This window comes from Scyliorhinus torazame, chromosome 1 (genome assembly GCF_047496885.1).
Source record: "Scyliorhinus torazame isolate Kashiwa2021f chromosome 1, sScyTor2.1, whole genome shotgun sequence".
NCBI lineage: Eukaryota > Metazoa > Chordata > Chondrichthyes > Carcharhiniformes > Scyliorhinidae > Scyliorhinus > Scyliorhinus torazame.
Genome location: NC_092707.1, coordinates 33,229,337 through 33,254,571, shown reverse-complemented (window position 1 = coordinate 33,254,571; position 25,235 = coordinate 33,229,337). Strand labels below are relative to the sequence as shown.

The following is a 25,235-nucleotide window of genomic DNA, read 5'->3' as shown; positions in this document are numbered from 1 at the left end:
AGAATGTGCAAACTCCACAGACAATGACCTGTTTCATTTAATTTCTAACATTTTAGTGCAGTCATCCATCCTCAATCCCAATTGGAAGGCAGGTCAGATGTTAGAGTAGAGATGTTGTAGCCACCTGTGTTGGCCAACTCCCGACGTAAAATAGAGAACAGCAAAGGCTGCAGGGAAATTCAGCCAACACAGGCAGAAACCAGCAGGTGCAAGTTTACTGTGTATTAAACTCTGCAAAAGCCCAGACAGCATCGATACAAGCAGCCATCTGCATAATAATGTAGCAGCCACCTACATACTAATGAGCGATCCCCGGGAACAATCAAAACATTTGGGATAAACAAGGCCAGGCCAGACTCCTCGGCGCCAGCAGGAGCCAACACAAAAGAGGTTAACGGACACCTCAAGACCGCCCATCGATCAGGGAACCGCTCCAGTATTGGAGAAATCGAACCAAGCGATTGGAACGAAGTCCAATCACTTGGAACCAGGTACAGGGTCTGCCCCGAAAGGCAGGAAGCCCCTGGGGACTATAAAGTTAAGCCCCCAAGTTCAAATCATCCTTTTGACCGGGTCACTCAGCAACGCGAACCAACCCTTGACAGTGACCGGTTCAGCTGCCGCCAAGAGCCAGTAAGTCTTAAGTCAACGCTCGCTACGAGATCGGCGCTCCTAGCTACCAGTCTGTACCAACGTTGAATCTTACCTGGTGACTCGAGAGCAAAGGCTATAAAACAGAGCCAATTGAACCAACCAAATGTTAGCAACAATGTTACCAGTTCTCGGACAGGGTTTAGTAAAAATTTACGGAGTTACACAAGAACCTAAGAAATAAAAATAGTCTGTGTACAGGCCCTCCAGTCTTCTTCACCATTCATGGCTGACCTTTGATCTCAATTCCAGTTTTCTATTTGGATCCCAGACTATAAATGTAAATGTCATTGCAGTCCCAGAGGACTATAGGCTGCTCTCCCCTTTGAGAGCTGACAGGTGGTGATTTAACCTGAGGGTTACCACACCTCAGACTATGGGCAAGCTGAGAAGGTGGGGCCTTCATGAATAATCACAGCTGGAACGGGAATTGAACCTGCGCTGTTGGCCTCGCTCTGCACCACAAACCAGCCAACTGAGCTAACCAATCCCTCCAAGGATTCCAGATTATCCTGGAGTCCTAAAATCCAGTCTTGAGTATCCTTGATGACTGAGCTTACAGTCAACGGTAATTGATGATTCCAATAATTCACAACCCTGAGTGTAGAAATTTCTCTTCATAGTCTTCGATAATTAACTCTTATCCTGAGATAATGTCCCCTAGTTCAAGGCTCTCCAGCCAGGGAAACAATCTCTCTTGTGTCTACCCTGCCAAGCCCTACTCTTTGATTTCCTACATGTTTCAATGAAATCACTTCTCATTCTCTGAACTTCAGAGAGCATAGGTCCATGCTGCTCAAACTTTCATTGGAGGCTCGTTTCAGGAATTAATCCAATGTACCTCGGCTACACATTCAATTATTTCTGTCCTTACATAAGGAAACAAAGACTGTACACAGTACTCCAGATGTGGTCTCACCAAAGCCCTATACAATGGTGTCAAGACTTCCTTACTCTTGCACTCAAATCCTTTTGCAAACAGGCCTACATGCTATCTGCCTAACTAATCGCTTCCTGAAACTGCAGTGTTTCTTTTACAGGGCCCCCCCTTTCTCACCATTAAAACGTATTCTGATCTTCTATCCTTCCTACCAAAATGAATAACTTTAAATTTCCCTACATTATATTCCATGTGCCCGTTTACTTAACCTATCTATATCCCTTTTCAACATCAGTGTCCTCCTCACAGTTATCGTCTAACCTAGCTTGGATGAAGGAACTGACAGTAATGCATCCAAGTCATTAATATGGATTGCAAACAGCTGAAGCCCTAGCACTGATCCAACAACCCATTATTCACAGCCTGTCAACTTGAAAATAACTTTGTTTATTCCCATTCTTGTTTTCTGTCCCTTAACCAATCCTCTATGCTAATACATTATCCCCAACACACTGTGAAGGAGGCAGCAGTGTTTCCTTCAAGAAGCAAGTTTTCATTTGTGGCCCCTCGCCCACTGGATAAGCAAAGTAGCAACATAATGACATCCCAAGTCTTCTGAATTCATCAAAAGGCTTAACTGTAGATGGAGGTCCTCACCTGCTGCAAACCTGGCAAAGCTTAGAAATTTTCCAAACTCCATTTCAGAGTATAACAATTTTACACACAATACATTATGTTCAATTTCTATGCCCTCTATTCATTGTTTGCAGATCACGCATGCAATCGGTCTAGTTTTTGTTTTGTTCCCTTCTCTGCTGAAGGTACTGAGCCTTGCTGGGGTTGGGATCCACTAGTGGCAGTTATCCTCCGGTATCTCATCCAATTCATGCACCAGTCCAGACAAGGTTTATTCAAATATATAGGGTATCACAACGATGCCTGATATTGCCACTGTGCTCGCCTGCAGAAGGACAAATTTTGGTTGATTTCAATTCTGCAACCCAAGTGCACTGGGGTTAATTTTTGCACTCTTACTGCCACACTGGTTTAAGATCAGGCCAGGCATCAGACCTTGGACCTCACTGATTCATTCAGCTCTACTCTTACCAAGTGAACCAGAGAATCCTTGTTTACATTTCATTTGTATACTAAAGGGCCCTCAGACGGAGTTGTGCAGTAAGTACAGTTTTACTACAAATTAAAGAAATTGATAGCTGCACGAGTTACAGGAAGAGAATCAAGCTTAATACAGGGAGGTTCACCGCAAATCACATGGCACAGAACAGTGTTCCAAAAACACTTTTGAAAGGGAACATTGTAGACTGTTTATTTTAAGCAGTTCAGTAGACCTTTCATAAACAAATTACTGCATCAATTATTCAGAGCCATGAACTGAGTAAAAAATAATCAGTTTGGAAGCGTTAGATTTCTCAACAACAATGAAAAAACAACAAATAAAAATATACAAAATACTGCAGATGCTGGAAATTGGAAACAGAAATAAAAATGTTGGAAATACTTGGGTCAGTTGGAGAGAGAAAGTTAACTTTTCAGTTGACTTTTCTTCCTTGCAGCAAGTAATTAAGATTCTGGAATGCTCGATTTGGGTGTGGAGGAGTCAGATTCAATCGTGACTTACAAAATGGAATTGGATAATTATCCAAAGAGGAAAAATTTGCAAGGCTACATGGAAAAGTCATGGAGAAGCACTAGTTGGTACGGGTTAGCCGACTTGCTTTGCAGAAAACGACATGGACACACAAGCAGCCAAATGGCCTCCTCTCTTGAGCTGTAACAATTATGACCCATTCTAGGGTGCATAATGTTCACAAGAAAAAAAATACTGCAATGATAAAATCTGAAATGAAAACTTCTGCAAAAAGATACAGAAAGAGGCGGGCAATCCCATAGGAAATTAAGGTTTCTTCTTCAAGACTTTCCATACAAAATGTTGACCTAGCTTTCTCTTTCAGCTGTTGTGATGTGGAGATGCCGGTACAGTTGGACCGGGGTGGGCACAGTCAGAAGTCTTACACCACCAGGTTTGTTTTGAATCAATAGCTTTCGGAGCACTGCTCCTTCATCAGGTGAGCTGTTGTGACCAGTTAGCTATGAGGAGAGGTTAGATAAACTCAGTCTGTTCTTACTGGAATGACGGAGGTTGAGGGGCGACCTGATAGAAGTCTACAAGATTATGAGTGGCACGGACAGAGTGGATAGTCAAAGCTCTTGCCTAGGGTAGGAGAGTCAAGTACTAGGGAACATAGGTTTAAAGTGCGTGGGAACTGATGTGCGAGGCAAGTTTTTTTTTTTTTTTTTTTTTACACAGAGGGTGGTAAATATATGGAAAGTGCTGCCTGAGGTGGTGGTGGGAGCAGGTGCGATTGCGGCATTTAAGGGGCATCTGGACAAATATATGAATAGAGTGGGAATGGAAGGATACGGACTCCGTAAGTGCATATAGTTTTAGTTTAGGGAGGTACCATGGTCGGCGCAGGCTTGGAAGGCCGAAGGGCCTGTCCCTGTGCTGTATTGTTCTTAGTTATAAATTATTTGTTTTTTGAAATCCTATGCACTGTAGGTTGAACCATTGTGGCAGTGTTATGTGAACATTTGCCATTTTCACTTGGGAACACAGCTCAATATAGTCTTGCCCAGAATGCATGAAAAATCAGTAGAAACCTGTCCCAACACTTTAAGTCTTAAACAATAGAATACATGGCAGGTGTGTGAGAAGTTTGGCAACTTTAAAACAAAATGTCAGGATAAAGTTTACGGCATGTAAACTTTCTGAATAATGAGTCCCCACTCAACGTTATGTCTGTAGAAAATGCCAAACACTTTGCCCACACAAAAAAGACTGTAGGTTGCTCTTGCATGTTCCTCAGCAACCCAATTAGGCAATGAATCAATCACCCCCTCTCGTTCAAGTCTGTTGATATCATCCTCTAAATAACCCCATCTGTCCTTGCCACCCCATCTCCAACTTCCCTTTCCTCTCCAAAGTCCTTGAATGTATTGCTGCCTCCCAAATGCTTACTTGTCTTTCCCTGAACTCCCATGACTGAATCCCTCCTGCCACAGTATCAACATGGCTATCTAAAATCAAACTCTAGCCCTCCCCTTGGCAACTGAAGTCAAATTAAACTGTTTTCAACTTTTGCTCCATATTTGACCAGAGGTCAATTTCCAACCACTTACTAACATTACAAAGACCATAAGGCTGGGTCTCCTCCGCCATTCAATCATTTTTTTTTAAATTTAGAGTACCCAATTCATTTTTTCCAATTAAGGGGCAATTTAGCGTGGCCAATCCACCTACCCTGCACATCTTTGGGCTGTGGGAATGAAACCCATGCAAACACAGGGAGAATGTGCAAACTCCACACGGACAGTGACCCAGAGCTGGGATCGAACCTTGGACCTCGGCGCCGTGAAGCAGCAGGGCTAACCCACTGCGCCACTGTGCTGCCCACCGCCATTCAATCATGGCTGATATTTTTCTCATCTCCATTCTCCTGCCTTCTCCCCATAACCCTCGACCCCCTTATTAATCAAGAACCTATCTATCTTTGTCTTAAAGACAGTCCATGATTTGGCCTCCACAGCCTCCTGCGGCAAAGAGTTCCAGAGATTCACCACCCTCTGGCTGAAGATGTTCCTTCTCATCTCTGTTTTAAAGGATCGTCCCTTTAGTCTGAGATTGTGACCTCTGCTTCTAGTTTTTCCTACAATTGCAAACACCCTCTCCACATCCACTCTTTCCAGGACACGCAATATCCTGTAGTTTCAATAAGATCCCCCTCATCCATCTAAACTCCAATGAGTACAGACCCAGAGTCCTCAATCGTTCCTCACAGGACAAGCTCTTCATTCCAGGGATCACAAAGGCAGTTTATTTCCACCCCCATAAACATGTCCAACATCATCTGCTGTTGAAACCTTCATCCATGCCTTTGTTACCTCTAAGCATGACAATTCCACTGCACTCCAGGGTGGCTTCCCATATTTTACCCTCTGTAAACATGATCTCATTCAAAACCTTGCAGTTTGTGTCCTAGCTCACAAGGGGTCCAATTCACCTTTCACACCTGCCCTTGCTGATCTGCATTGTATAATCAGAGCCAATACTCTATTTTCAAATTCTCATTGCCGTAATCAAAGCCCATCCTGGTCACCCCCACCCCTGTAATCTCTTCCAGTACCACAAACTTATATCTGTAACCCTCCAATTCTAGGCTTGAACGTCCTCTATTATAATCACTGCAGCACTGTCGTCCATGCTTTAAGATACCATGGGCCTAAGCTCTGTGTTATACAGTGTTTTAACAAGCACCTTCCTATTTGATTGTGTATGGATGCCTTAAACAAAAGTGCACATATGTGTGATGTCATCAGGAGTGCAGGCTTGCGTGGGTTTTCAGTTTAACCACAAGGAGCTTGAGTAAAGTTGTGTTTAGATGCTGTTGGAATCAGAGACCAAACTGCATTATTACCTGAATGTTTTCTGAAGTAAAGAAGATTTAGCTTTTACAACACGTTCGACTACCTTTCTGGAGGTCAGGTTACCACATCTTTCTGGCAACAAGGATTAAAAAGGAAAGAAAAAAGTTTGAGTTGCCAGGTGGTGATAAAAAGCTTTGTATAGTCAGTGGCTAGTTCGCAATGTGGTCAGCGAAATGGTTATGTAAAGGAGGCGGCATAGTGGTATTGTCGCTGGACCAGTAAACCAGAGACCCAGAGTAATGCTCTGGGGATCCAGGTTCAAATCCCACCACTGCAGATGGTGAAATTTGAATTCAATTTTTAAAAATCTGGAAATAACAGTCTAATGATAACCATGAAACCACTGTTTTTTTTGTCATTAAAACCCATCTGGTTCATTAATGTCCTTTAGGAAGGAAATCTACTGTCCTTACCTGGTCTGGCCTACATGTGACACCAGACCCACAGTAATGTGGTTGACTCTTAACTGCCCCCGCAAGGGCAATTAGGGATGGGCAATAAATGGTGACACAGCCTGCGACGCCCATGTTCCATGGAATAAAAAAAAATCAGAGAGTTTGTGGAGGGCACGAGGATGGGACTGAGTATGTGGAAAGTTTGAAACATTATTTCCTGACAAACGGAATTGCAGACAAGTCTAAAAAGTACTCAATTCACTGTCGTGTGTGGGGCGTAAACTTACAAGCTAATGAGGAATTTAGCAACACAACGGAAACCAGGGAACATTTCATTTGCGGAGTTAGTTGCACTCATTCAGAATCATCACCATCCTAAGCCCTCAAGTGATTGTCCAACACTAAGTTCTATGCTCATTTTCAAAAGGCAGGACAGTCTGAAGCTGCTTTTGTTGCTGAACTGCTTCAACTCTCTGAGCACAGTATTTCGATCAATGTTAGAGGATATGCTCTGGGACAGATTGGTATGTGGCATTAATGAAAACAGCGCAATGTGTTGTTTGTTGGGGGAAGCCACACGAACTTTTATGAAGGCTATACAAATTTCTCAGGACATGGAGATGGTTGCCAACAATGCGCAGGATATTCAAAAGGCATATAGTTGGGCACAGGTGGATGCAGTACATAAAGTACGAAAAGAGCCAGCAAACAAAATGGCAAATGTAGTGGCAAATGTAGTGGAATGTTTCAAGCATGGAGGCGCACACTATGCCAATCATTGCATGAAGGGCAGTGTGTGCCAGAATTGCAACAAAAAGAGACAATTGGCTAAAAAGTGCAGGAGTGCTAAGAGCAAGTCAAAGGCTGGACAGGGAATTTCGAATTCAAATAAGCCTCAATCTGCTATGCATCACCTGGAAAGCACAGAGCAGGAAGAGTACTCCTACAACATGTTCAATGTGAGTGAGCTGCGTGCAGTGCTTATTTGTGTTACAGTGGAGGTCGATGGACAGAAACGTAAGATGGAGATGGACACAGGAGCCTTTCTCGATCATAGAACATAGAAAATACAGCACAGAACAGGCCCTTCGGCCCACGATGTTGTGCCGAACTTTTGTCCTAGATTAAGAACAAATCAATCTACACCCCAGCACTCTACCGTAATCCATGTACCTATCCAATAGCCACTTGAAGGTCCCTAATGTTGCCGACTCAACTACTTCCACAGGCTGTGCATTCCATGCCCCCACTACTCTCTGGGTAAATAATCTACCTCTGACATCCCCCGAATATCTTCCACCCTTCACCTTAAATTTATGTCCCCCCTTGTAATAGTTTGTTCCACCCGAGGAAAAAGTCTCTGTCTACTCTCTATTCCCCTGATCATCTTATAAACCTCTATCAAGTCGCCCCTCACCCTTCTCCGTTCTAATGAGAAAATGATGTGGAGATGCCGCCATTGACTGGGGTGAGCACAGTAAGAAGTCTTACAACACCAGGTTAAAGTCCAACAGGTTTGTTTCAAACACTAGCTTTCGGAGCACTGCTCCTTCCTCAGGTGAATGAAGAGGTATGTTCCAGAAACAATTTCTGGAACATACCTCTTAATTCACCGGAGGAAGGAGCAATGCTCCGAAAGCTAGTGTTTGAAACAAACCTGTTGGACTTTAACCTGGTGTTGTAAGACTTCTTACTAATGAATTCCATTCCAGGCAACATCCTGGTAAATCTCCTTTGCACCTTTTCCAAAGCTTCCACATCCTTCCTAAAATGAGGCGACCAGAACTGCACACTACTCCAAATGTGGCCGTACCAAGGTTTTGTACAGCTGCATCATCACCTCACAGCTCTTAAATTCAATCCCCCTGCTAATGAACACTAGCACACCATAGGCCTTCTGCACAGCTCTATCCACTTGAGTGGCAACTTTCAAAGATCTATGACCCCAAGATCTCTCTGCTCCTCCACATTGCCAAGAACCCTACCGTTAACCCTGTATTCCGCATTCATATTTGTCCTTCCAAAATGGACAACCTCACACTTTTCAGGGTTAAACTCCATCTGCCATTTCTCAGCCCAGCTCTACATCCTATCTATGTCTCTTTGCAGCTGACAACAGCCCTCCTCACTATCCACAACTCCACCAATCTTCGTATCATCTGCAAATTTACTGACCCACCCTTCAACTCCCTCATCCAAGTCATTAATGAAAATCACAAACAGCAGAGGACCCACAACTGATCCTTGCGGTACGCCACTGGTAACTGGGCTCCAGGCTGAATATTTGCCATCCACCACCATTCTCTGACTTCTATCGGTTAGCCAGTTCGTTATCAAACTGGCCAAATTCGGTTAAACTGGGGTGAGACAAAGCACACAACAGAGACAGAGGATGCGATTTAGAAATATCCTAAGATTTTCAAAGACGAACTGGGGCACTACAGTTCAGTTAATAGTGGATCTTCAGACTACCCATCACTTTTTCAAGCCCATGACAGTGCCCTACAGTATGAAAGCTAAAGTGGAAGAGAGGTTTGAGCGGTTGCAAAGGCTGGGAATCATCGGGCCCATCAAGGTTTCAAGCTGGGCCAGTTTTTAAAAAGTGATGTTACTGTGCATATACATGGAGATTACAAACTTATCAATAATCAGATTTCCAAGCTGGATGCTTACCCATTGCTGAGGGTAGAAGGTCTGTTTCCAACTCTGGCAGGAAGCAAGACGTTCTCCAAATTTAACATGGGTCCCTACCAACAGATCTTGTTAGAAGAGGACTCAAAACAGTATGCCATAATCAACACCCACAAGGGTTTGTTCAAAAATACAACCGTTTGGTTTTTGGGGGGTCTTCCAGCCTGGCAATTTTTCAAAGGAAAATCCATTGCAGGGGATTCCGCAAATAACAGGTTATTTGGACGATATCCTGATCACAGGGAAAACGGAGGAGAAGCAGATCAACAACCTGGATTAAGCGTTGAAGAGATTTTCAGAGACAGGTCTGCGTCTGAAGTGTAGCAGATGCATCTTCCAGGCAGAGAGTGTGGAATATCTGGGTCATAGAATCAGAGTGTAGGGTCTGTCCCCTGTGGAGGAATGAGATTGAGCTATCAAGGAATCTCCGTAAGAATGTGTCCAAGCAATATTATTAAAAATTCAAAAATAAGCTGGTACCGCTGATGGTGGGGATGTTTGAGGCGGCGATAGGGAAGGGGGTGTTACCACAAACTTTGGGGCAGGCATCGATTTCCCTGTTACTTGAGAAAGATAAGGATCCTACAGAGTGTGGGTCGTATAGGCCCATATCATTTTTAAACGTGGACGCAAAGATATTGGCGAAGGTTCTGGCAGGTAGGCTGGAGGAGTGCCTCCCGAACGTGATAGGTGAAGAGCAGAGGGGTTTGTGAGAGGGAGGCAGCTCTTTTCGAACATTAGGAGGGTATTGAATGTGGTTATGGCACTGGCAGAGGGGAAGGAAACAGAGGTGGTTGTGGCATTGGACGCCGAGTAAGCGTTTGACCGGATAGAATGGGGGTACTTGATGGCAGTTCTAGAGTGGTTTGGAATTGGACTCAGATTTGTGAATTGGGTAAAGCTATTATATAAGGAGCCGAGGGCCAGTGTCTGCACAAACAACATTATCTCAGAATACTTTCCTTTCCACCGTGGGACTAGCCGAGGCGGGGATGTCCTATGTTCCCCACTGCTGTTTGCACTTGTGATTGAGCCACTGGCCATTGCATTAAGAAGTTTGGGGGTAGTGCCCGGGGGGGGGGATAGAGCATAGGGTGTCCTTATATGCCGATGACTTGTTATTATACGTGTTGGAATAGAGTGTGTCAATAGGAGGAATACTGGAGCTGCTTCGGGTATTTGGGGCTTTCTCGGGGTACAAATTAAATTTTGACAGAGAGTGAATATTTTGTGGTGTCTCGGCCAGGGATGGCGGGGATCGCAATTCCGTAAGGCAGGAACTCACTTCAGATACCTGGGGGTGCAGGTTGCTTGAGATTGGGGGGGGGGGGGGGGGGGGTGGCTCCGTAGGTACAACATTTCTAGTTTGGTGGGAGGGTGAAAGCTGATCTGGCAAGGTGGGGTGGTCTCCCTTTGTCACTGGCGGGTTGGGTACAGGCAGTTAAAATGAATGTGCTTCCGAGATTCCTGTTTGTTTTTCAATGCCTGCCGATTTTCCTGCCAAAGGCATTTTTTAGAGAGATTGAAGGGATGATTACCTCGTTCATATGGGGAGCGAAGGTGGCCAGAATTAAAAAGGTGCTACTACAGAGAGGAAGGCAGGCGGGGGGTTTGGGTCTTCCGAACCTGATGTATTATTACTGGGCGGCGAATGTGGAGAAGGTACGGAGCTGGGTCAGAGGGGTTGACTCCCAATGGAGGAGAGTTTGGGTAGTGGGTCGGGATTGAAGGCGCTGGAGGAGAAAGGAATTAGGACACTAAAAGATTTGTTTCTTGGGGGTCGGTTTGCAGGATTGAAGGAGCCGGGAGCGAAGTATGGGCTGGAGCATGGGGAAATATTTAGATACATGCAGGTTCGAGACTTTGCCAGAAAGGAGATACAGAGCTTCCCAGTAGAGCCGGCTTCCACATTGCTGGAGAAGGTGCTGATGACAGGGGGACTGGAGAAGGGGGTAGTATCGGCAGTTTACTGGGCTATTTTGCAGGAGGAGAAGGCGCCGCAAGAAGGGACCAAGTGGGAGGAAGAGTTGGGGAGAGGTCATAGAGGGATTCTGGTGTGAGGTGCTCCGGAGGGTGAACGCCTCCACCTCATGCGCGAGGTTGGGGCTGATACAGCTGGAGGTGTATAGAGCGTACCTTACAAGGGCGAGGATGAGCCGGCTCTTTGAGGGGGTAGAAGATGTATGTGAACGTTGTGGGGGGCGGGCCGCAAACCACGTTTATATGTTTTGGTCGTGTCCAAAGTTGGAGGAGAGGATTACTGGAAGGTGTTCAGGGTAATCTCTAAAGTAGTGCACGTGAAACTGGACCCGAGCCCTCGGGAGGCCATATTCGGGGTGTCGGATCAGCCAGGTATGGAAACTGGCGCGGAGGCAGATGTTGTAGCCTTCGCCTCGTTGATCGCCCAAAGGCGGATCCTGTTAAGGTGGACATCAACCTTCCACCCTGTGCCCTGGCGTGGCAGGGGTCCTGCTGGAATTCTTGGCGCTTGAAAAGGTCAAATTTGAACTGAGGGGAAGGATGGAGGGGTTCTACAATTCATGGGCGTTATTCATTATGCACTTTTGAGAATTGGATCATATCGAACATGGGGGGGGGGGGGAAAGAGAGAGAGAGAGAGAGAGAGAGAGAGAGAGAGAGAGAGAGAGAGAGAGAGAGATTCCTTTTTGTCATTTGTTTATGTTAACATGCGGGCTAATGTCTGGGGTTAGGTGGGAGGGTGGGATCGTTGTTATTGATATGGGGATTGACATTACATCCGTTACTGATTATTGTTTAGAGTAAATTTGGGAGAAAATGTGAAAAAGGAAGAGAACAAAAAAAATTTTTTTTTTTTTTTTTTTTTTTAAATAAAAAGAATGTGTCCAGGCTCAGATAATTTCTGGGTTTAGTGAACTACAAAAGGAATTTCTGCCAGACCTTTCAACACTGTTGGTGCCACTATCTGCTGCTCCACAAAGAGATCAAATGGAAGTGGGGGCCAGGACAAGGGTGCTTTCAAGGACCTGAAAGCGCTGCTACAATCAGTTAATCTGCTGGCACACTTTCATCAGGACCGAGAGCTCGTTTTGTCATGTAATGCCTCACCTTATGGGATAGGGGCAGTGCTCTCTCATCCAGGCATTCATTCATCACATGTACAGATCACAAGCCATTGTTGAGCCTTTTGAATGAGTCGAGATGCATTCCTCCCATGGCCTTGGTGAGATTGCAGCACTGGGCTCTCAACATTATCAGCCTACCAGCACAACATTGTGTACAGGGCAGGGAAGAGCAATGGAAACTCAGCCATGCTGAGTCGTCTTCCCTTACCAGACATGCCGACCAAGACTATTTCCTCCAGAGACATTTTTCCTGCAAGAATGATTTTCAAATTCTCCTGTGAATGCCAAACAAATTAAACAATGGGAGGACAGAAATCCTGTTTTGTCCCGGTGAGAAAATTCCTTATGCAGGGTTGGCCTCCTGTTGTAGATGATGATGAACGGAGACCAAAAGTGAAACACAAGGATGAGCTGTGTGCAGGATGGTTACACTCTTTGGGGGTCTAGAGTGCTAGTTCCACCCTCGGGTCATATGCAAGTCGTAGATGAAGTCAATGAGGTTCATCTGGGTGCCTCCAGAGTGAAAAGTTTAGCAAGGCCATATGTTTGGTGGCCAAAAATGGATCTGGTCTTGGAGAACAAGGTGAAACGCTGCTGTGTGTCAAATAAATCACCAGCGCCACTCCATCCACGTGAGTGACCTGACAGTCCCTAGTCTAGACTTCATGTGGACGTTGAAGAACCTTTTATGGGTCAGATATTTTTGTCATCGTGAATGTGCATTCTAAGTGTTTAGAAATGCACATCATAAGCAACATTGCAGCTTCCATTACAATAGAGAAGCTACACCAAGTTTTTGCGACTCATAGCTTACCGGATTCTCTGGTTTCTGATAATGTGACGTTTTCAATTGATAGGTTCCCAGAGTTTATGCAACAAAAAAAAGTACTACACCACATGCATACTGCTCATCATCCAGCGTCGAATGGTTTAGCAGAGTGAGCTGTACAGGTACTGAAAGAAGGAATGAAGAAAATGGTAGACGGTTCTTTGGGAACTAAGTTCTCTCGGTTCTTGGTTCAGTATCGTATCATGCCACAAACGACAACAGGACTTTCACCGGCTGAAATGTCGATGGATAGGAAGCCAGAATTTCACCTGGATCTGTTATATCCAAAGGCCAAAGTGAGAATGGGAAACGTACAGGAAATGCATGAGGAGAGGCATGACTACTGTGTGAAGGAGACATTCCAATCTGGATGACTGTGTCTATGTCAGGAATTTCAGCAGTAACCAACGATAGCTGCCTGGAGTTATTCTGATGCAAAGTGATCCAGTATTGCTCGCGATGAGGTTAGACACCAAGGTCACATTCATCTATGCCACGACTCAAGAGAGCTAACTTTCCGGATCACACGGCAGAAGGAAATGCTGCTGTGGAAACTCGACTGGAAATGGTTCCTGTTGCTCAGGGGCATCCAGTGGAGGCTACCCTGGGAGAGGTTGAAGGACTTCCTCTCACTAACAGCCAACCTTCGGCCTCAAGTCAAGCTCAACTGAACCAAGACTCACCGGTGTCAACTGAGTCACCACTTGTTCAAAGCAGATCACAATGTAGTCGTAAAATTCCTGAAAACATATTAGTTGCGACAAATGTGCTATGTCTGTTGTTGTTTCTTCTTAAAGGGAATTGAAATTTAAGGGGGGGGGGGCGGAGAAGTATTATAGCGATTTTTAATGGTGTTTTAATAAGCATCTCGGCTTTGACAATGTGTATGGATGTCGTTAACAAAAGTGCACATGCACGTTTATGGTCATTGGGAGGGCGGGCTTGCAGTATAGCCACAAGGAACTGGTGTATAGTTGTGTTTAACTGCTGCTGGTGTCTGGGGCCAAACTGTATTATTACCTCAATATTTTCTGATGCAAAGATTTAACTTTTACAATGCGTTTGACTACCTTTCTTGTGGTCAAGCTACCACACTCTGGAATTCTCTTCCTTAACTGCGTTTTTTCCTTTTAACACACTCCTGAAAACGAAAGTCATTACTCATTCATCTGCCTTAATATCTCCTTCTGTTGCTTGATGTCAAATTTTGATCGCTAATAACGCTTGTGATATATTACATAAATGCAAGTTTTGTTGTTAACAATGTTAGCAACAGAGGGCAGCACGGTGGCGCAGTGGGTTAGCACTGTGACCTCACTGCGCCGAGGTCCCATGTTCGATCCCGGCTCTGGGTCACTGTCCATGTGGAGTTGCACATTCTCCCCGTGTTTGCGTGTGTTTCGCTCCCACAACCCAAAAATGTGCAAGCTAGGTGGATTGGCCACGCTAAATTGCCCCTTAATTGGAAGAAGATGAATTGGGTACTCAAAATTTAAAAAAAAAACAATGTCAGCAACAGATTTTGTATTTACCAGGAAAGGGAGAGATGATTACCTAAAAGCAATTACTAAAAGATGAAAATTATATTCCTTTCAAACCTACAACTCAAATTTAGCAATGTTAAAATTGAAAGTTTGAGGAAACAAAGTACTGGAACATGCCGTCACTAAATCTAGCTGCATTCGGACAGTGACTAAAACAATCATTCAAATACCTCATTGTGTTGTTCTGCTCCAAGGAATTGTTCAATATATGTGTACACATCACATTTATTTTTCTATTTTTTTAAAAATTTAGAATATCCAATTATTTTTTTCCAATTAAGAGGCAATTTAGCATGGCCAATTCACCTACCCTGCACATCTTTTTGGGTTGTGGGGTGAGCAGACACGAGAATGTATAAACTCCACACGGACAGTGACCCGGGGCCGGGATCAAACCTGGGTCCTCGGTGCCGTGAGGCAGTAGTGCTAATCACTGCGCCGTGCCGCCCACACTATCACATTCACACAGCACTTTACCACCCCCCCCAATCTAAAATCATAAGCTTGAGCATTCACATTTTTGAATATAACGCTTAGCAGTGTCTCGTTAAAGGGACATGCATGAAATTTGGTCAGGGCTGTCCGGGAGAGTGAACATTGATGCAGCATCATGAATAATCTGCATCTTCCCTCCAGTTCAAAAGGTAATTGTACAGGTTCAAAAACAGGCCTCTTAAAATACTTCACTGTGCGACATCGTCTTGCTCTGCCACGAGTGGTATCAGGCTTGGTGATTTCAGTTGGGTGTTTTAAGTGTAACCTCACCACTGCCACTTACTTGCCAACGGCACTTGTTGCCTAGTATGTAGCATTTCTGCCATTGCCACTGCAATTCATATTCAGAAATTGAAGCTTGGCTTGACTGTCATTCCAGGCTCCTGCTCAAGATTCACATAGTGGTTCTTTCCAATCCTCCCACCCAAGCAATAGAAATCCATTCTTAACGTCTCGGAGGTCTCTTGCCTCAAAACCACAATAATCCAGCAATGCCCATTCCCAGAGCAGTGCTTGCTCAGTGGTCGCTTATCAGTGTCTCACTGTGTGAATGTAATAGGCACCCCTCTTGGACACGCCGCTCACACACAGCTCAAGCTAATGAAGGAAATGGCCAATTGTCCATGTACAACAAGGGGTCCATTCACATTACATTGCAGTCATCCCCACCTCCCCATTGGAAAGCTTCATTCAACTCCAGCTAGAGAATCACTGCTGAGAAACTATTAATATAATTTAATCAGTGGATCAGGCAGACAGTAAACTCTGTATTTATTCTGAGTACCGAGAAAGATAGGAGGAACATTCAAGTGGCATGAATTCGGAAAGGAAGGGGCAGGGGGGACCAAGATTGGGGGGGGGGGGAAACAAGGTTGGGGGAGGGTGCATTTGTCAACATTTCTCAGTTGGATAAGCACAACATTAAATAGAGAATCCAAGTGGCTTTAATGACACTGGATTCATGGAATAAATGAAGAAAGGACAACAAAAAATACCTGCAACAATTCCACTCATGATCATTTCAAGGAAGTTTCTAAATGTGAAAAACAGCTATAGATTTCAACAAAATCATGCTCTTACCTGGCATTGTCCACCAGTTCTGCCAAAGCTCCAAAAAGAAACTCATGAGTGGTTCTGAAATTTAAAACAAGAAAATTGTTTTCAAAGATACTCTCTCATTTCTCAGTCTTGCCATGAGAATTTCAGTAAAGCTTGGTTGCACACAAGAAAAATTCTGCAGTGTTAACTGGTATTAGAACAGTCAAGTAGAACGATGAACAGGTGAGGTTTTCAGATAATATCCATTTGAACGGTCAACCAAGCACAGCAATGTGATCTTTTTCTTCCAAATTTGAGTGCCTAGAAATAGCATTCTAAATTATGCAATTCTGTATCCAGTGCCTTATTGCATCTCTTAGAATTGTCTCAAATCCTGATTAATTTGAAAGTACAATGGTCATTATGGTTAAGTTGGCCAACATGGCAGCACACAGCAAGATCCCACAATCAGGAAATTAGGGTGAAGTATTAGTAGCCTAACACGTGTTGAAAGCCTTTTGAGGTGATATGTTAAATTTACCATCTTAAATGTATTAAAAGTATTTGTTCTAAATTCTTGACACTATTACACAGATATGTGTCATTTGACTTATAGCCATGAATTATTTATGAAACATGTTTCAGCCCCCGCAATCTTCACGAAAATTTCACTGCACAAATGAATACTGGGAAACCTTGGTTATAATAATAATAGTAATAATAATCGCTTGTCACTGGTAGGCTTCAATTACATTACTGTGAAAAGCCCCTAGTCGCCACATTCCAGCACCTGTTCGGAGGGGCCGATAAGGGAATTGAATCCGCGCTGCTGGCATTGTTCTGTATTACAAGCCAGCTGTTTAGCCCACTGCACTAAACCATAATGGAACAAAATAACCATCAGCAGCTGCAGTTACCTACTAGGCACTGCAAAAAAGACAAAAGTTAGATACATGTGGTTGTAAACTCCTGCATTAACTCACCGTTGTGTCTTTTAACAAACTCAAATCATAATGTTCCGTCAAATCAATCTTCAGTTATGTAATGTCGAGGAGAGTGAGCAGTAAGTCGAAAAACAGATATGCGCTTGTATCATAACAACTGAAGTTGAAGAGCGTTTGTTGTAGCTGTCAAGCAGCACCAAATAAATATTCGAGAATAATTTAGCGATAGACACACAAGCACATATTTGTTGCAGGAGGTTTGTTAAAATCCTACAAAGAAACTCCGTAGACACGGCAGTGCAATCTATGCAGGCCATCGGACCAGTATCTCTGCAACAGTTGCTGACTGGTTGCGCGGGATCAACTTGAGCATTCAGAGGAAGAAAACAGAAAATCAAATCAGGTTATACTCATGCGGACCTCTGGTGGCGATATGTAGGGGTGGGACGTGACATCCGGTGGCGACAATGGCGTAAGTGGCCGCACACAGGGCGGCTCCGACTCGGAAGCAATGGTTTCCGCGCTTTAAACCCCGATAACGGGTCATCTCCAAAGGAAAAAAGTTGAAGACTACAGAGTACTCCCTGGGATTGTTATGTCGGTAACCTATCAGACCCGGCAGAAATTGCTTAAAAGCCCAGCCCAAAAAGTGGAGGGAACTTGCAGCGCGGAACGCCTGATGAAATGGCGGCAGAAGGAGAAGGGTCAGCGCCTGAGGGAAAAGCTTAAATGGAGCAATTAATGGCTTTGATAAATGACGAACTCCGGCAACAGCGAAGAGAAATTCAAGGGACTGGTCGAGGGCCATCGAGGGTGCAGTAGTGACAATATTGAATTCTTTACCCGTCAGTCTGGCCTCAATAAAACTCTAGATGGATTTGTAGATATAGTATTATTTATTTTAACCAACTTGCAAGGCTGACTCGCTTCACAGAGACTGTCTCCAGGACCCCTCGAAAACGAATGAGGTCGAAGACAAAGAGATCTCTGCAAATACATTCAAATGGCATCAAGTTTCACATACACGATTCCCATAGGTCATCCTATACCCCTCCTGACCTGGCCATACATCCTGATTGAATCACTTCGCATTCCTTAACCCTGGGCCTCTTGTTACCCAGCATCCTTTGTTACCCAGCATCCTTTTCCCCATCTTCCTTGCCATGCTTTCTGAATTCCTTTGTCCTTTGTGAACTCACGAGAATTAAACTGGCCTACTGTAACTAATATTTGAACTAACTATTTTATATCACATTCGTCATTCCCTCCTTTCATCATTTCATGATAACCTAGCTATTCAATCCGTAGCTACTAAAGTCATCTAAGAAGATTCGTCGCTGCATTTCCAATTCCTGTTGCAACCCCCCGTCATCCGCTGCACCCTCGTGGATCCTAACGGCCAAGATTCTAGGAGCGTCTATCTGTTCCAGTGCACCCTGCATTCTACCCATCACACATTTAAGGATGGCCAAACCCACAAAGATGCAGCCGATAGCCACTGCTAAATACATGGCCATATTTGTCAACCAGTCCTTCCAACCTCCGAATCCCCAGTTACCCAAAGTGCCAGGGTCCTGCATACCGTCCAGGTGATCCCGTATGCGATCCATAAATTTAGTGATGTTAGCGGTTAGGTCCTGAACTCCCATGATACACTTGCCCTGCGCTATGATGCATACCCTACTCTCACGGGCCAGAAGATAGTCGAGAGCATACCGGTTCTGCATTGCAAACAACCGCAGCTGAGACAATTCCTTGGTTACTGCCCCGAGGGCTCCCAAGGTTTCGTTTCCCAGGATAGTAAGGCCACAAATAAAATAATTCCTATCGCTAACCGCCAAGGAACCCCCCACACCTCCCAGTGTCAAGACGCTCAGAATTCCCCATCCGGCTGAGTGGCCTCGGTTGGGTACGAGAACCTGACGTTTTTTCCAGTTCTCGCAGAATTCTGCTGAGACTGCCCGGCGTGCCAACTGATTGTACAGTATCCACGCAGAGGTGCAGGGGACTGTGGTAGGGACTAGAGTCCCGATAGCAATTTGGTGGGGAAATGGGGGTGACAAAACATTGGTCGCTGTGCCATTTTTAAAAAAGTAGTATCCTTGCTCAGTGTACAGGCTAGCATCACAATCAGTATATCAGTTGCATAGGGATCTCCCAGTAGCCCAGTTTATCCAGCTTTGGAACGCACATTCGGGCCTCCCAGCAATGCGGAAAGCCCTAGTCCCAACAGTGATGGAAGAGACATTCGCCCAGCCTCAAAGGAGCTGGAGGCCGGCGTTCAATGGAACGCAGGTGGTGTTGTAACAGGCGCATTGGCCAGACACCCGAGTGATATGACACCTCCTGTCCGTACAGGTGGGGAACAGACATGTTATATTCGTTTCCACCTCTACCAGCAAACAGCCGTACCCGTCACTGCTGAAACAATTCTCGTACGACCGGGTGTCTCTATTGGGAGTGAAGTGGCTAGGTATGTACGCCCTCCACCGTTGCAGCCTATCATACTGAGTGGGAATTATCCCGAGGAAGGGGAAGGCAAATAGCCGGTGGTGCTGAACCCGGATCGTAAGGAAGAGTGACTTGCTCGGGCGGTGGCTCGGAACGCTGACAATGAACCAGCGTTTGGGGAGTGCCCCAAAGCGGTGAAACAGAAAATAACCTAGACACCGCTGCGGGGTTCGGGTAGCAGACAACCCGTCTCTGGCCATACAAGCGGTGGTAAATCTGGTAGAAGAGATTCATACTACCCGGGTTTTCCTCATTCTGGGTCCTAAATGAATTAAATGCATCTCCTGATAACCTACGTTCTAGTTGTACTCCCCTCCTCACACGCCCCGTCCTCTCTCTAGTCCCCCTCTCTCACAACCTCTTCCTACCCTCTCTTGATGGTCTGACTTTACCTTCATGGCACCAATCTTAACACCTGGCCATTGAGTTTCTTGAGGACCTTAGTGAAGGCTAGAACATAGGTGGTCATTTCTTCAGTCATATGGTAAAACTGAACCAGTCTGGGATCATGCAGGTTCCAGGGAGTTCTAAGGGGCCTGCCATAAAGGATCTCGGCAGGAGAGAGCCGGGCCGATCCCACAGGTGTAACCCGCAGCTGGAAAATGGCAACGGGGAGCAACTTAAGCCATGTCAGTCCTGTGTCTGCTCCTAATTTAGCCAATTTAGTTTTGAGGGTCTGATTGTCTCTCTCAACCAACCCAGCCGCCTGCGGTCTGTTCGTACAGTGTAACTGCTGGCGTATGCCCAACTGGGAGCATAACTCTTTGTTAATCTGTCCAATAAAATGAGGCCCGTTATCAGAACTTAACTGAGCTGGTATACCATACTGGGGAATGATTTCCCGCATCAGAACTTTAACCACAGTAGCAGTTTTATTATCGGTAGTTGGATACACCTCGACCCACCTGCTGAACACATCCACAATGACCAAAACATATTTATAACATTGACACCTTTCTAACTCAATGTAATCCATTTGGAGCGTCTCAAAGGGACCATTGGGCAACGGGGTTTGCCCCATACCACAAGGGATACCTTTGCCGGTGTTATATTGCTGACAAATCAAACACCGATTACTGATATTCTGGGCCAGCCCCTGCATTTTAGGGTGCCACCAAGTGTCCAGCAACAAATCACTAGTCCCCCGAGCCCCACAATGAGTTGCAAAGTGTACACATTCGATGACCCATAAAGCCAGTACATCAGACATACAAGTCTGGTGTGCTGGCGTGGCCCATAAAGAGGAAACAGAATCATATGTACAACCTAACTGTTTCCACATTTGTTTATCACTCTCAGGAGCGCCCTCCTGTAACCTTATGACGTCTTGGATGGTTGGCATTGACTTGTCAAAAGCAGACATATTTATAGCAGATCGTTTAGTCTGACTTAACATTTTAGGCACCATCACTTGCTGAATTTGCGCGGCTGTCCGCGCTGCACAATCTGCTTGTTCATTACCAACGTCAACTGGGGTCTTACCCTTTGTACGGGCAGCGCATTTAATGACGGAAATCTGCGCGGGCATAAAGAGAGCCTGCAGTAGGTCATTAACTAAACCCCAGTGGGATATTTCCGTGCCGGCCGAGATAAAGAATCCCCTATTCTTCCAGAGCTGTCCGAAGTCATGAACTACCCCGAAGGTGTATCGGGAGTCAGTATAAATATTTACCCGACGATCTACCCCAAGTATACATGCACGGGCAAAAAGTTTGGCTTGTTGGGCTGAATAAGGGGTCTGAAAAGCGGCTGCTTCTCGAATCAGACCATCCTGATCTACGATTGCGTAACCGGACAGTCTCCGGCCAGTGAGGCTTATTAATAATACACTGCCATCAACATACATAATCACGTCAGGTTGCTCTAACGGAATATCGCTCAGATCTTCCCTTATTGTGGTAGTTTCCTGAATCAAGGCTAAACAGTCGTGGCCAGATACGTCTTCATGGACAGGGGGACCGCTAAGAAAACAGGCTGGATTGATAGTGGTACAGTATTTAAATGTCAGACGTGTATTTTTTTAAGAGGTATATTTCATACCTATTCTGACGAGCTGCGGTAAGATGCTGAGTCTGCAGTTGCCCCAGTAGTGCGATGACCGAGTGGGAGCTATATACCGTAATATCCTGTTGGAGAGTTATAGTGGCAGCAGCCTGCAAACTATTGTATATCGCTACCAAGATCTGGGTGCAAACAGGGTGGCCCAACGCCACTGGATCAAGTTTGGAAGAGTAATATGCCACAGGCCGGTGCTTATCCCCATGTTGCTGGGTGAGTACCGCTGTTGAACACCTTTCCAGAACAGTACAGTATACCTCGAATGGTCAGTCGTACAGGGGCCTACTGAGGGCCGGTGCATGTAACAAGGCCTGCTTCGAGTGCCTCGGTGGTGAGAGTAAAATTCCCCCCTTCACTAGTGTAAGGCGTCAGCAGCTTTGTATAGACAGCGATGTTTAGTATCCACTGCCTACAATAATTCACCATACCCAGCCAATGACGGACCTCCTTTGCTGTGGTAGGGGCAGGGAATTGGCATATTGGTTCAATCCTACTGGGTTCGAGACTTCTTTCTGTGGCTGTAAGTAAAACTCCTAAGAACTTGACCTTTGTCTGAGCCACCAGGACCTTTGATTGTGAAACAACATAACCCAACGAGGATAGGTGGTTTAATAACTGGATCACATCATCCCTGTTACTGGGCTCGTCGGGACTCGCTACCAATATGTCATCTACATAATGCACTGGAGTGGAACCATGCTCCAATGTCAAGGCCTGGAGTTGGGTCTGCAGACATCTGGAGAAGAGCATAGGTGAGTTGACAAACCCCTGAGGCAGTCGGGTCCAGGTATACTGCTGTCCATTGTAAGTGAAGGCAAACAAATATTGGCTTTCAGATGCAATTGGAAGGGCAAAGAAAGCGTGCTGAAGGTCAACTATGGCGAAGACCCAGGCTCGAGCTGGAATTTGAGCCAGTATGTGGGCAGGATTAGGGACGAGAGCATGTGCGATGGCATTGATTGAATGTAAATCCTGTACTAATCGGTACTGGTCTGGTTTGGCTGGTTTAGGCACAGCAGGTATGGGGGTGTTACATTCTGATTGGCAAGGGACCAAAATACCCTGTTGCAACAGCTCTCGGATTAATTTGTCTATAGACGGGGCAGCTTGGGGTTTCAGGGGGTATTGCCGAATGGAAGGCAGCGTTACATGGTCCTTAATCGTTACCTTAATGTGTGTAAGATTTGCCTGTCCCACTTGCGATGGGTATTCCGCCCAGACCTGTAGGTTGACATATTCCAAAACGTCACGTCCAGGGGTTGCTGAAGTCGAGTGTTAATCGTTTCAGGGACCTCAAAATATTTTATGGAAGTGCCGTCTGGCATGAATTGAAGTGCGTACTCTGTTGGATCTGAATGATCCACTGCTCTCCTGACCATAGGCCCCAGATCCTTGGCATGGTACTGGTCGTGGACCCGACGTGTAATACGAGGACCTACAGAAGCTGACTGTGGCCATAAATGTGGTGGTATTGTAACAAAATCGGCTGTACCTTCTTTTCCTGTGACTGTGGCTGTAATCTTGACTGGCCATTCGGTCCCAATTAACGGCCGGTATTTGTCCTCCAACTCCCTGTTTTGTCCGGTTCTGTCATAGGCCAGGGTAACGTGGTGCAGTAAATGTTCAATGTCTAACGTCCACCACTGGGGTGTGATAGAAATATAGCACTGTTGTCTCATCCTCCATGATTGAACCGTTACCCCTTCGTCTCCGCACTCTAGCTGTAGCTGGAAGATACACAATAAATCTAGGGCCAACAAGTTACAGCCCAATCCAGTAGTCACCACAAACTGATGATCCGCAGACTTATTCTCGTAAGTGACTGTCACAGGTTCAGAAATAGGATACTCACACAACTGTCCTTGGAACCCTGACAAATGTTGGGTGTGGTCGGACAGTGGTAGTCGAAGTTCTGATTGCACCGAAGACATGGCTGCTCCAGTGTCAATTACAAATGGGCAGTGTTGATCTCCTATCTGCAGAGAAATAATAGGTTCCCTGTCCAATTGGAGAGTCCTTATGACTAAATTAGCTAGTCAATCTTGTGTTGGGAAAGGGTTTGCCTGGGAGAAGTCGGTGTACCTCGTCTGTCCTCCCCTTGGTGGGTACCCCCTCCTTTGGGTCGGGTAGTCTCCTTCTGCTGCCCGTCTTTTAAAGGGGCATTCCTGATGCCAGTGATCTGCACGGCCACAATTAAAACATGTATTGTTCCCTCTATATCTGCCCCATCCTCTTTTCCCAGTAGGCCAATGGTCCCTCAGAGGGGGCGGCAGTTGTAAAGTTGTTGGTGCATACGGTGGGCCATAAAGAGGAGCTGAGGATCCATTTGGGTGGGTTTGATATCCTCCCCCGCGTTGATCCACCCACCCAAGGTCACAATATTGGGGTTCCAGCTGGTAAGCCACCGTATCTGCCGCTGGTTGGGGTCTCGGATCATCCTTTTTCATTACATACTCAGTCTTAAATCTTTGTAACTGAGCCTCCTTCCTGGCCTACACCCTCCTTCCAATAAAATCAGACTGCCCTGGCCATCTGAGAAGGGGCGTTCTCTATCCAATTCATGTTATTACATTTCACGGCAGTAGCCACAAAATGTGGTCGGCAATGCATTAACATAGCACAATACTGAGGGGAATTCTGACCATTTTGGTATGGCAAGTCACCTGACTGCCCACGGTAGATTTCATGAAAACGTTCCAGGAATTCCTCTGGCTCTTCAGTCTTTTTAGGTTTGAGGTCTAAGATAGCAGAAATGTTTATGGGCTTTTGAAATGGGACATTCAATGCATTCAGGATTTGTGCCCGTCTATCATCATCCAAAGCATGGGCTTGCTGAAGTACAGCGTGGCTAGCATAATTCAAGTGATTGAGAAGACTGCGGCACTCTGCTGGGGTTAAAACCTGCTGGACTAGGGCCCAGAGGTCCCTTGAATCAGCTTGATAAACTGAGATGGTAGTTCTCAGATAGTCCATGAAAGCAGCATGAGATTTCTTCCTGTCTGGGATTGCAGCCAGAATAGCCATCATCTCACTGGGTCTCCATGGGAAATAAATGTCTATCGTGGGCTGGGCTGCTGCTATTGCAGCATCAGGGTTGGGTATTTTCCTAATCGGCAACTGTCTCAGAGTCTCACTAGGGGACGCTTTAGCTGATTCCTCAGGCTCTTCAAAGACTTTGACGTCTTTCCCTTCCGATAGGGGGAGCTCCGGCTACTCAGAACCATTCCCATCCTCTATCTTTGTTCTCATACTTTTCTGTCCTACCATATCGGTCTGAAGGGATCTAGGTGGTAAACGTGATTGTTTCTGGATAGGATCAGGCCCCTCTCTCATTGTCCGAGATCGGGTCCTAGAGCTAACTGGGCTTGTGGAACAGAGCTCCCCTTCTCTAACAGACGGTGAAGGTGCTGAAATAGGACCCAAGCTATCAACCGAAGGGGCTGGAGAGGCTGGCATGATTTGAATCTGGGGAGCAGTGACTGGATATAAATTATGATACCCTGGTGGTTCTGGAATTAGTGCAGACAATGCTACTGGTGCAGTCGGGACTCTAGCTGACATGGTCCAATTCTCTAGGTCATCATCTGCG

General features: G+C 45.5%; 1 protein-coding gene across 2 annotated transcripts in view; it reads right to left on the bottom strand.

The window, feature by feature from the left end:
- The window catches only part of morc2 (MORC family CW-type zinc finger 2), a 203,786-nt gene that overhangs the window by 135,293 nt on the left and 43,258 nt on the right, over positions 1-25,235 (bottom strand). For both annotated transcript variants that reach the window (XR_011936455.1, XM_072484185.1), the window contains exon 2: positions 16,176-16,229. Coding sequence is in view for 1 of the 2 variants with exons in the window: in XM_072484185.1 (XP_072340286.1) it covers positions 16,176-16,229 (54 nt within the window). In the remaining variant the exon portion in view is untranslated. The remainder of the gene's footprint in view (positions 1-16,175; positions 16,230-25,235) is intronic.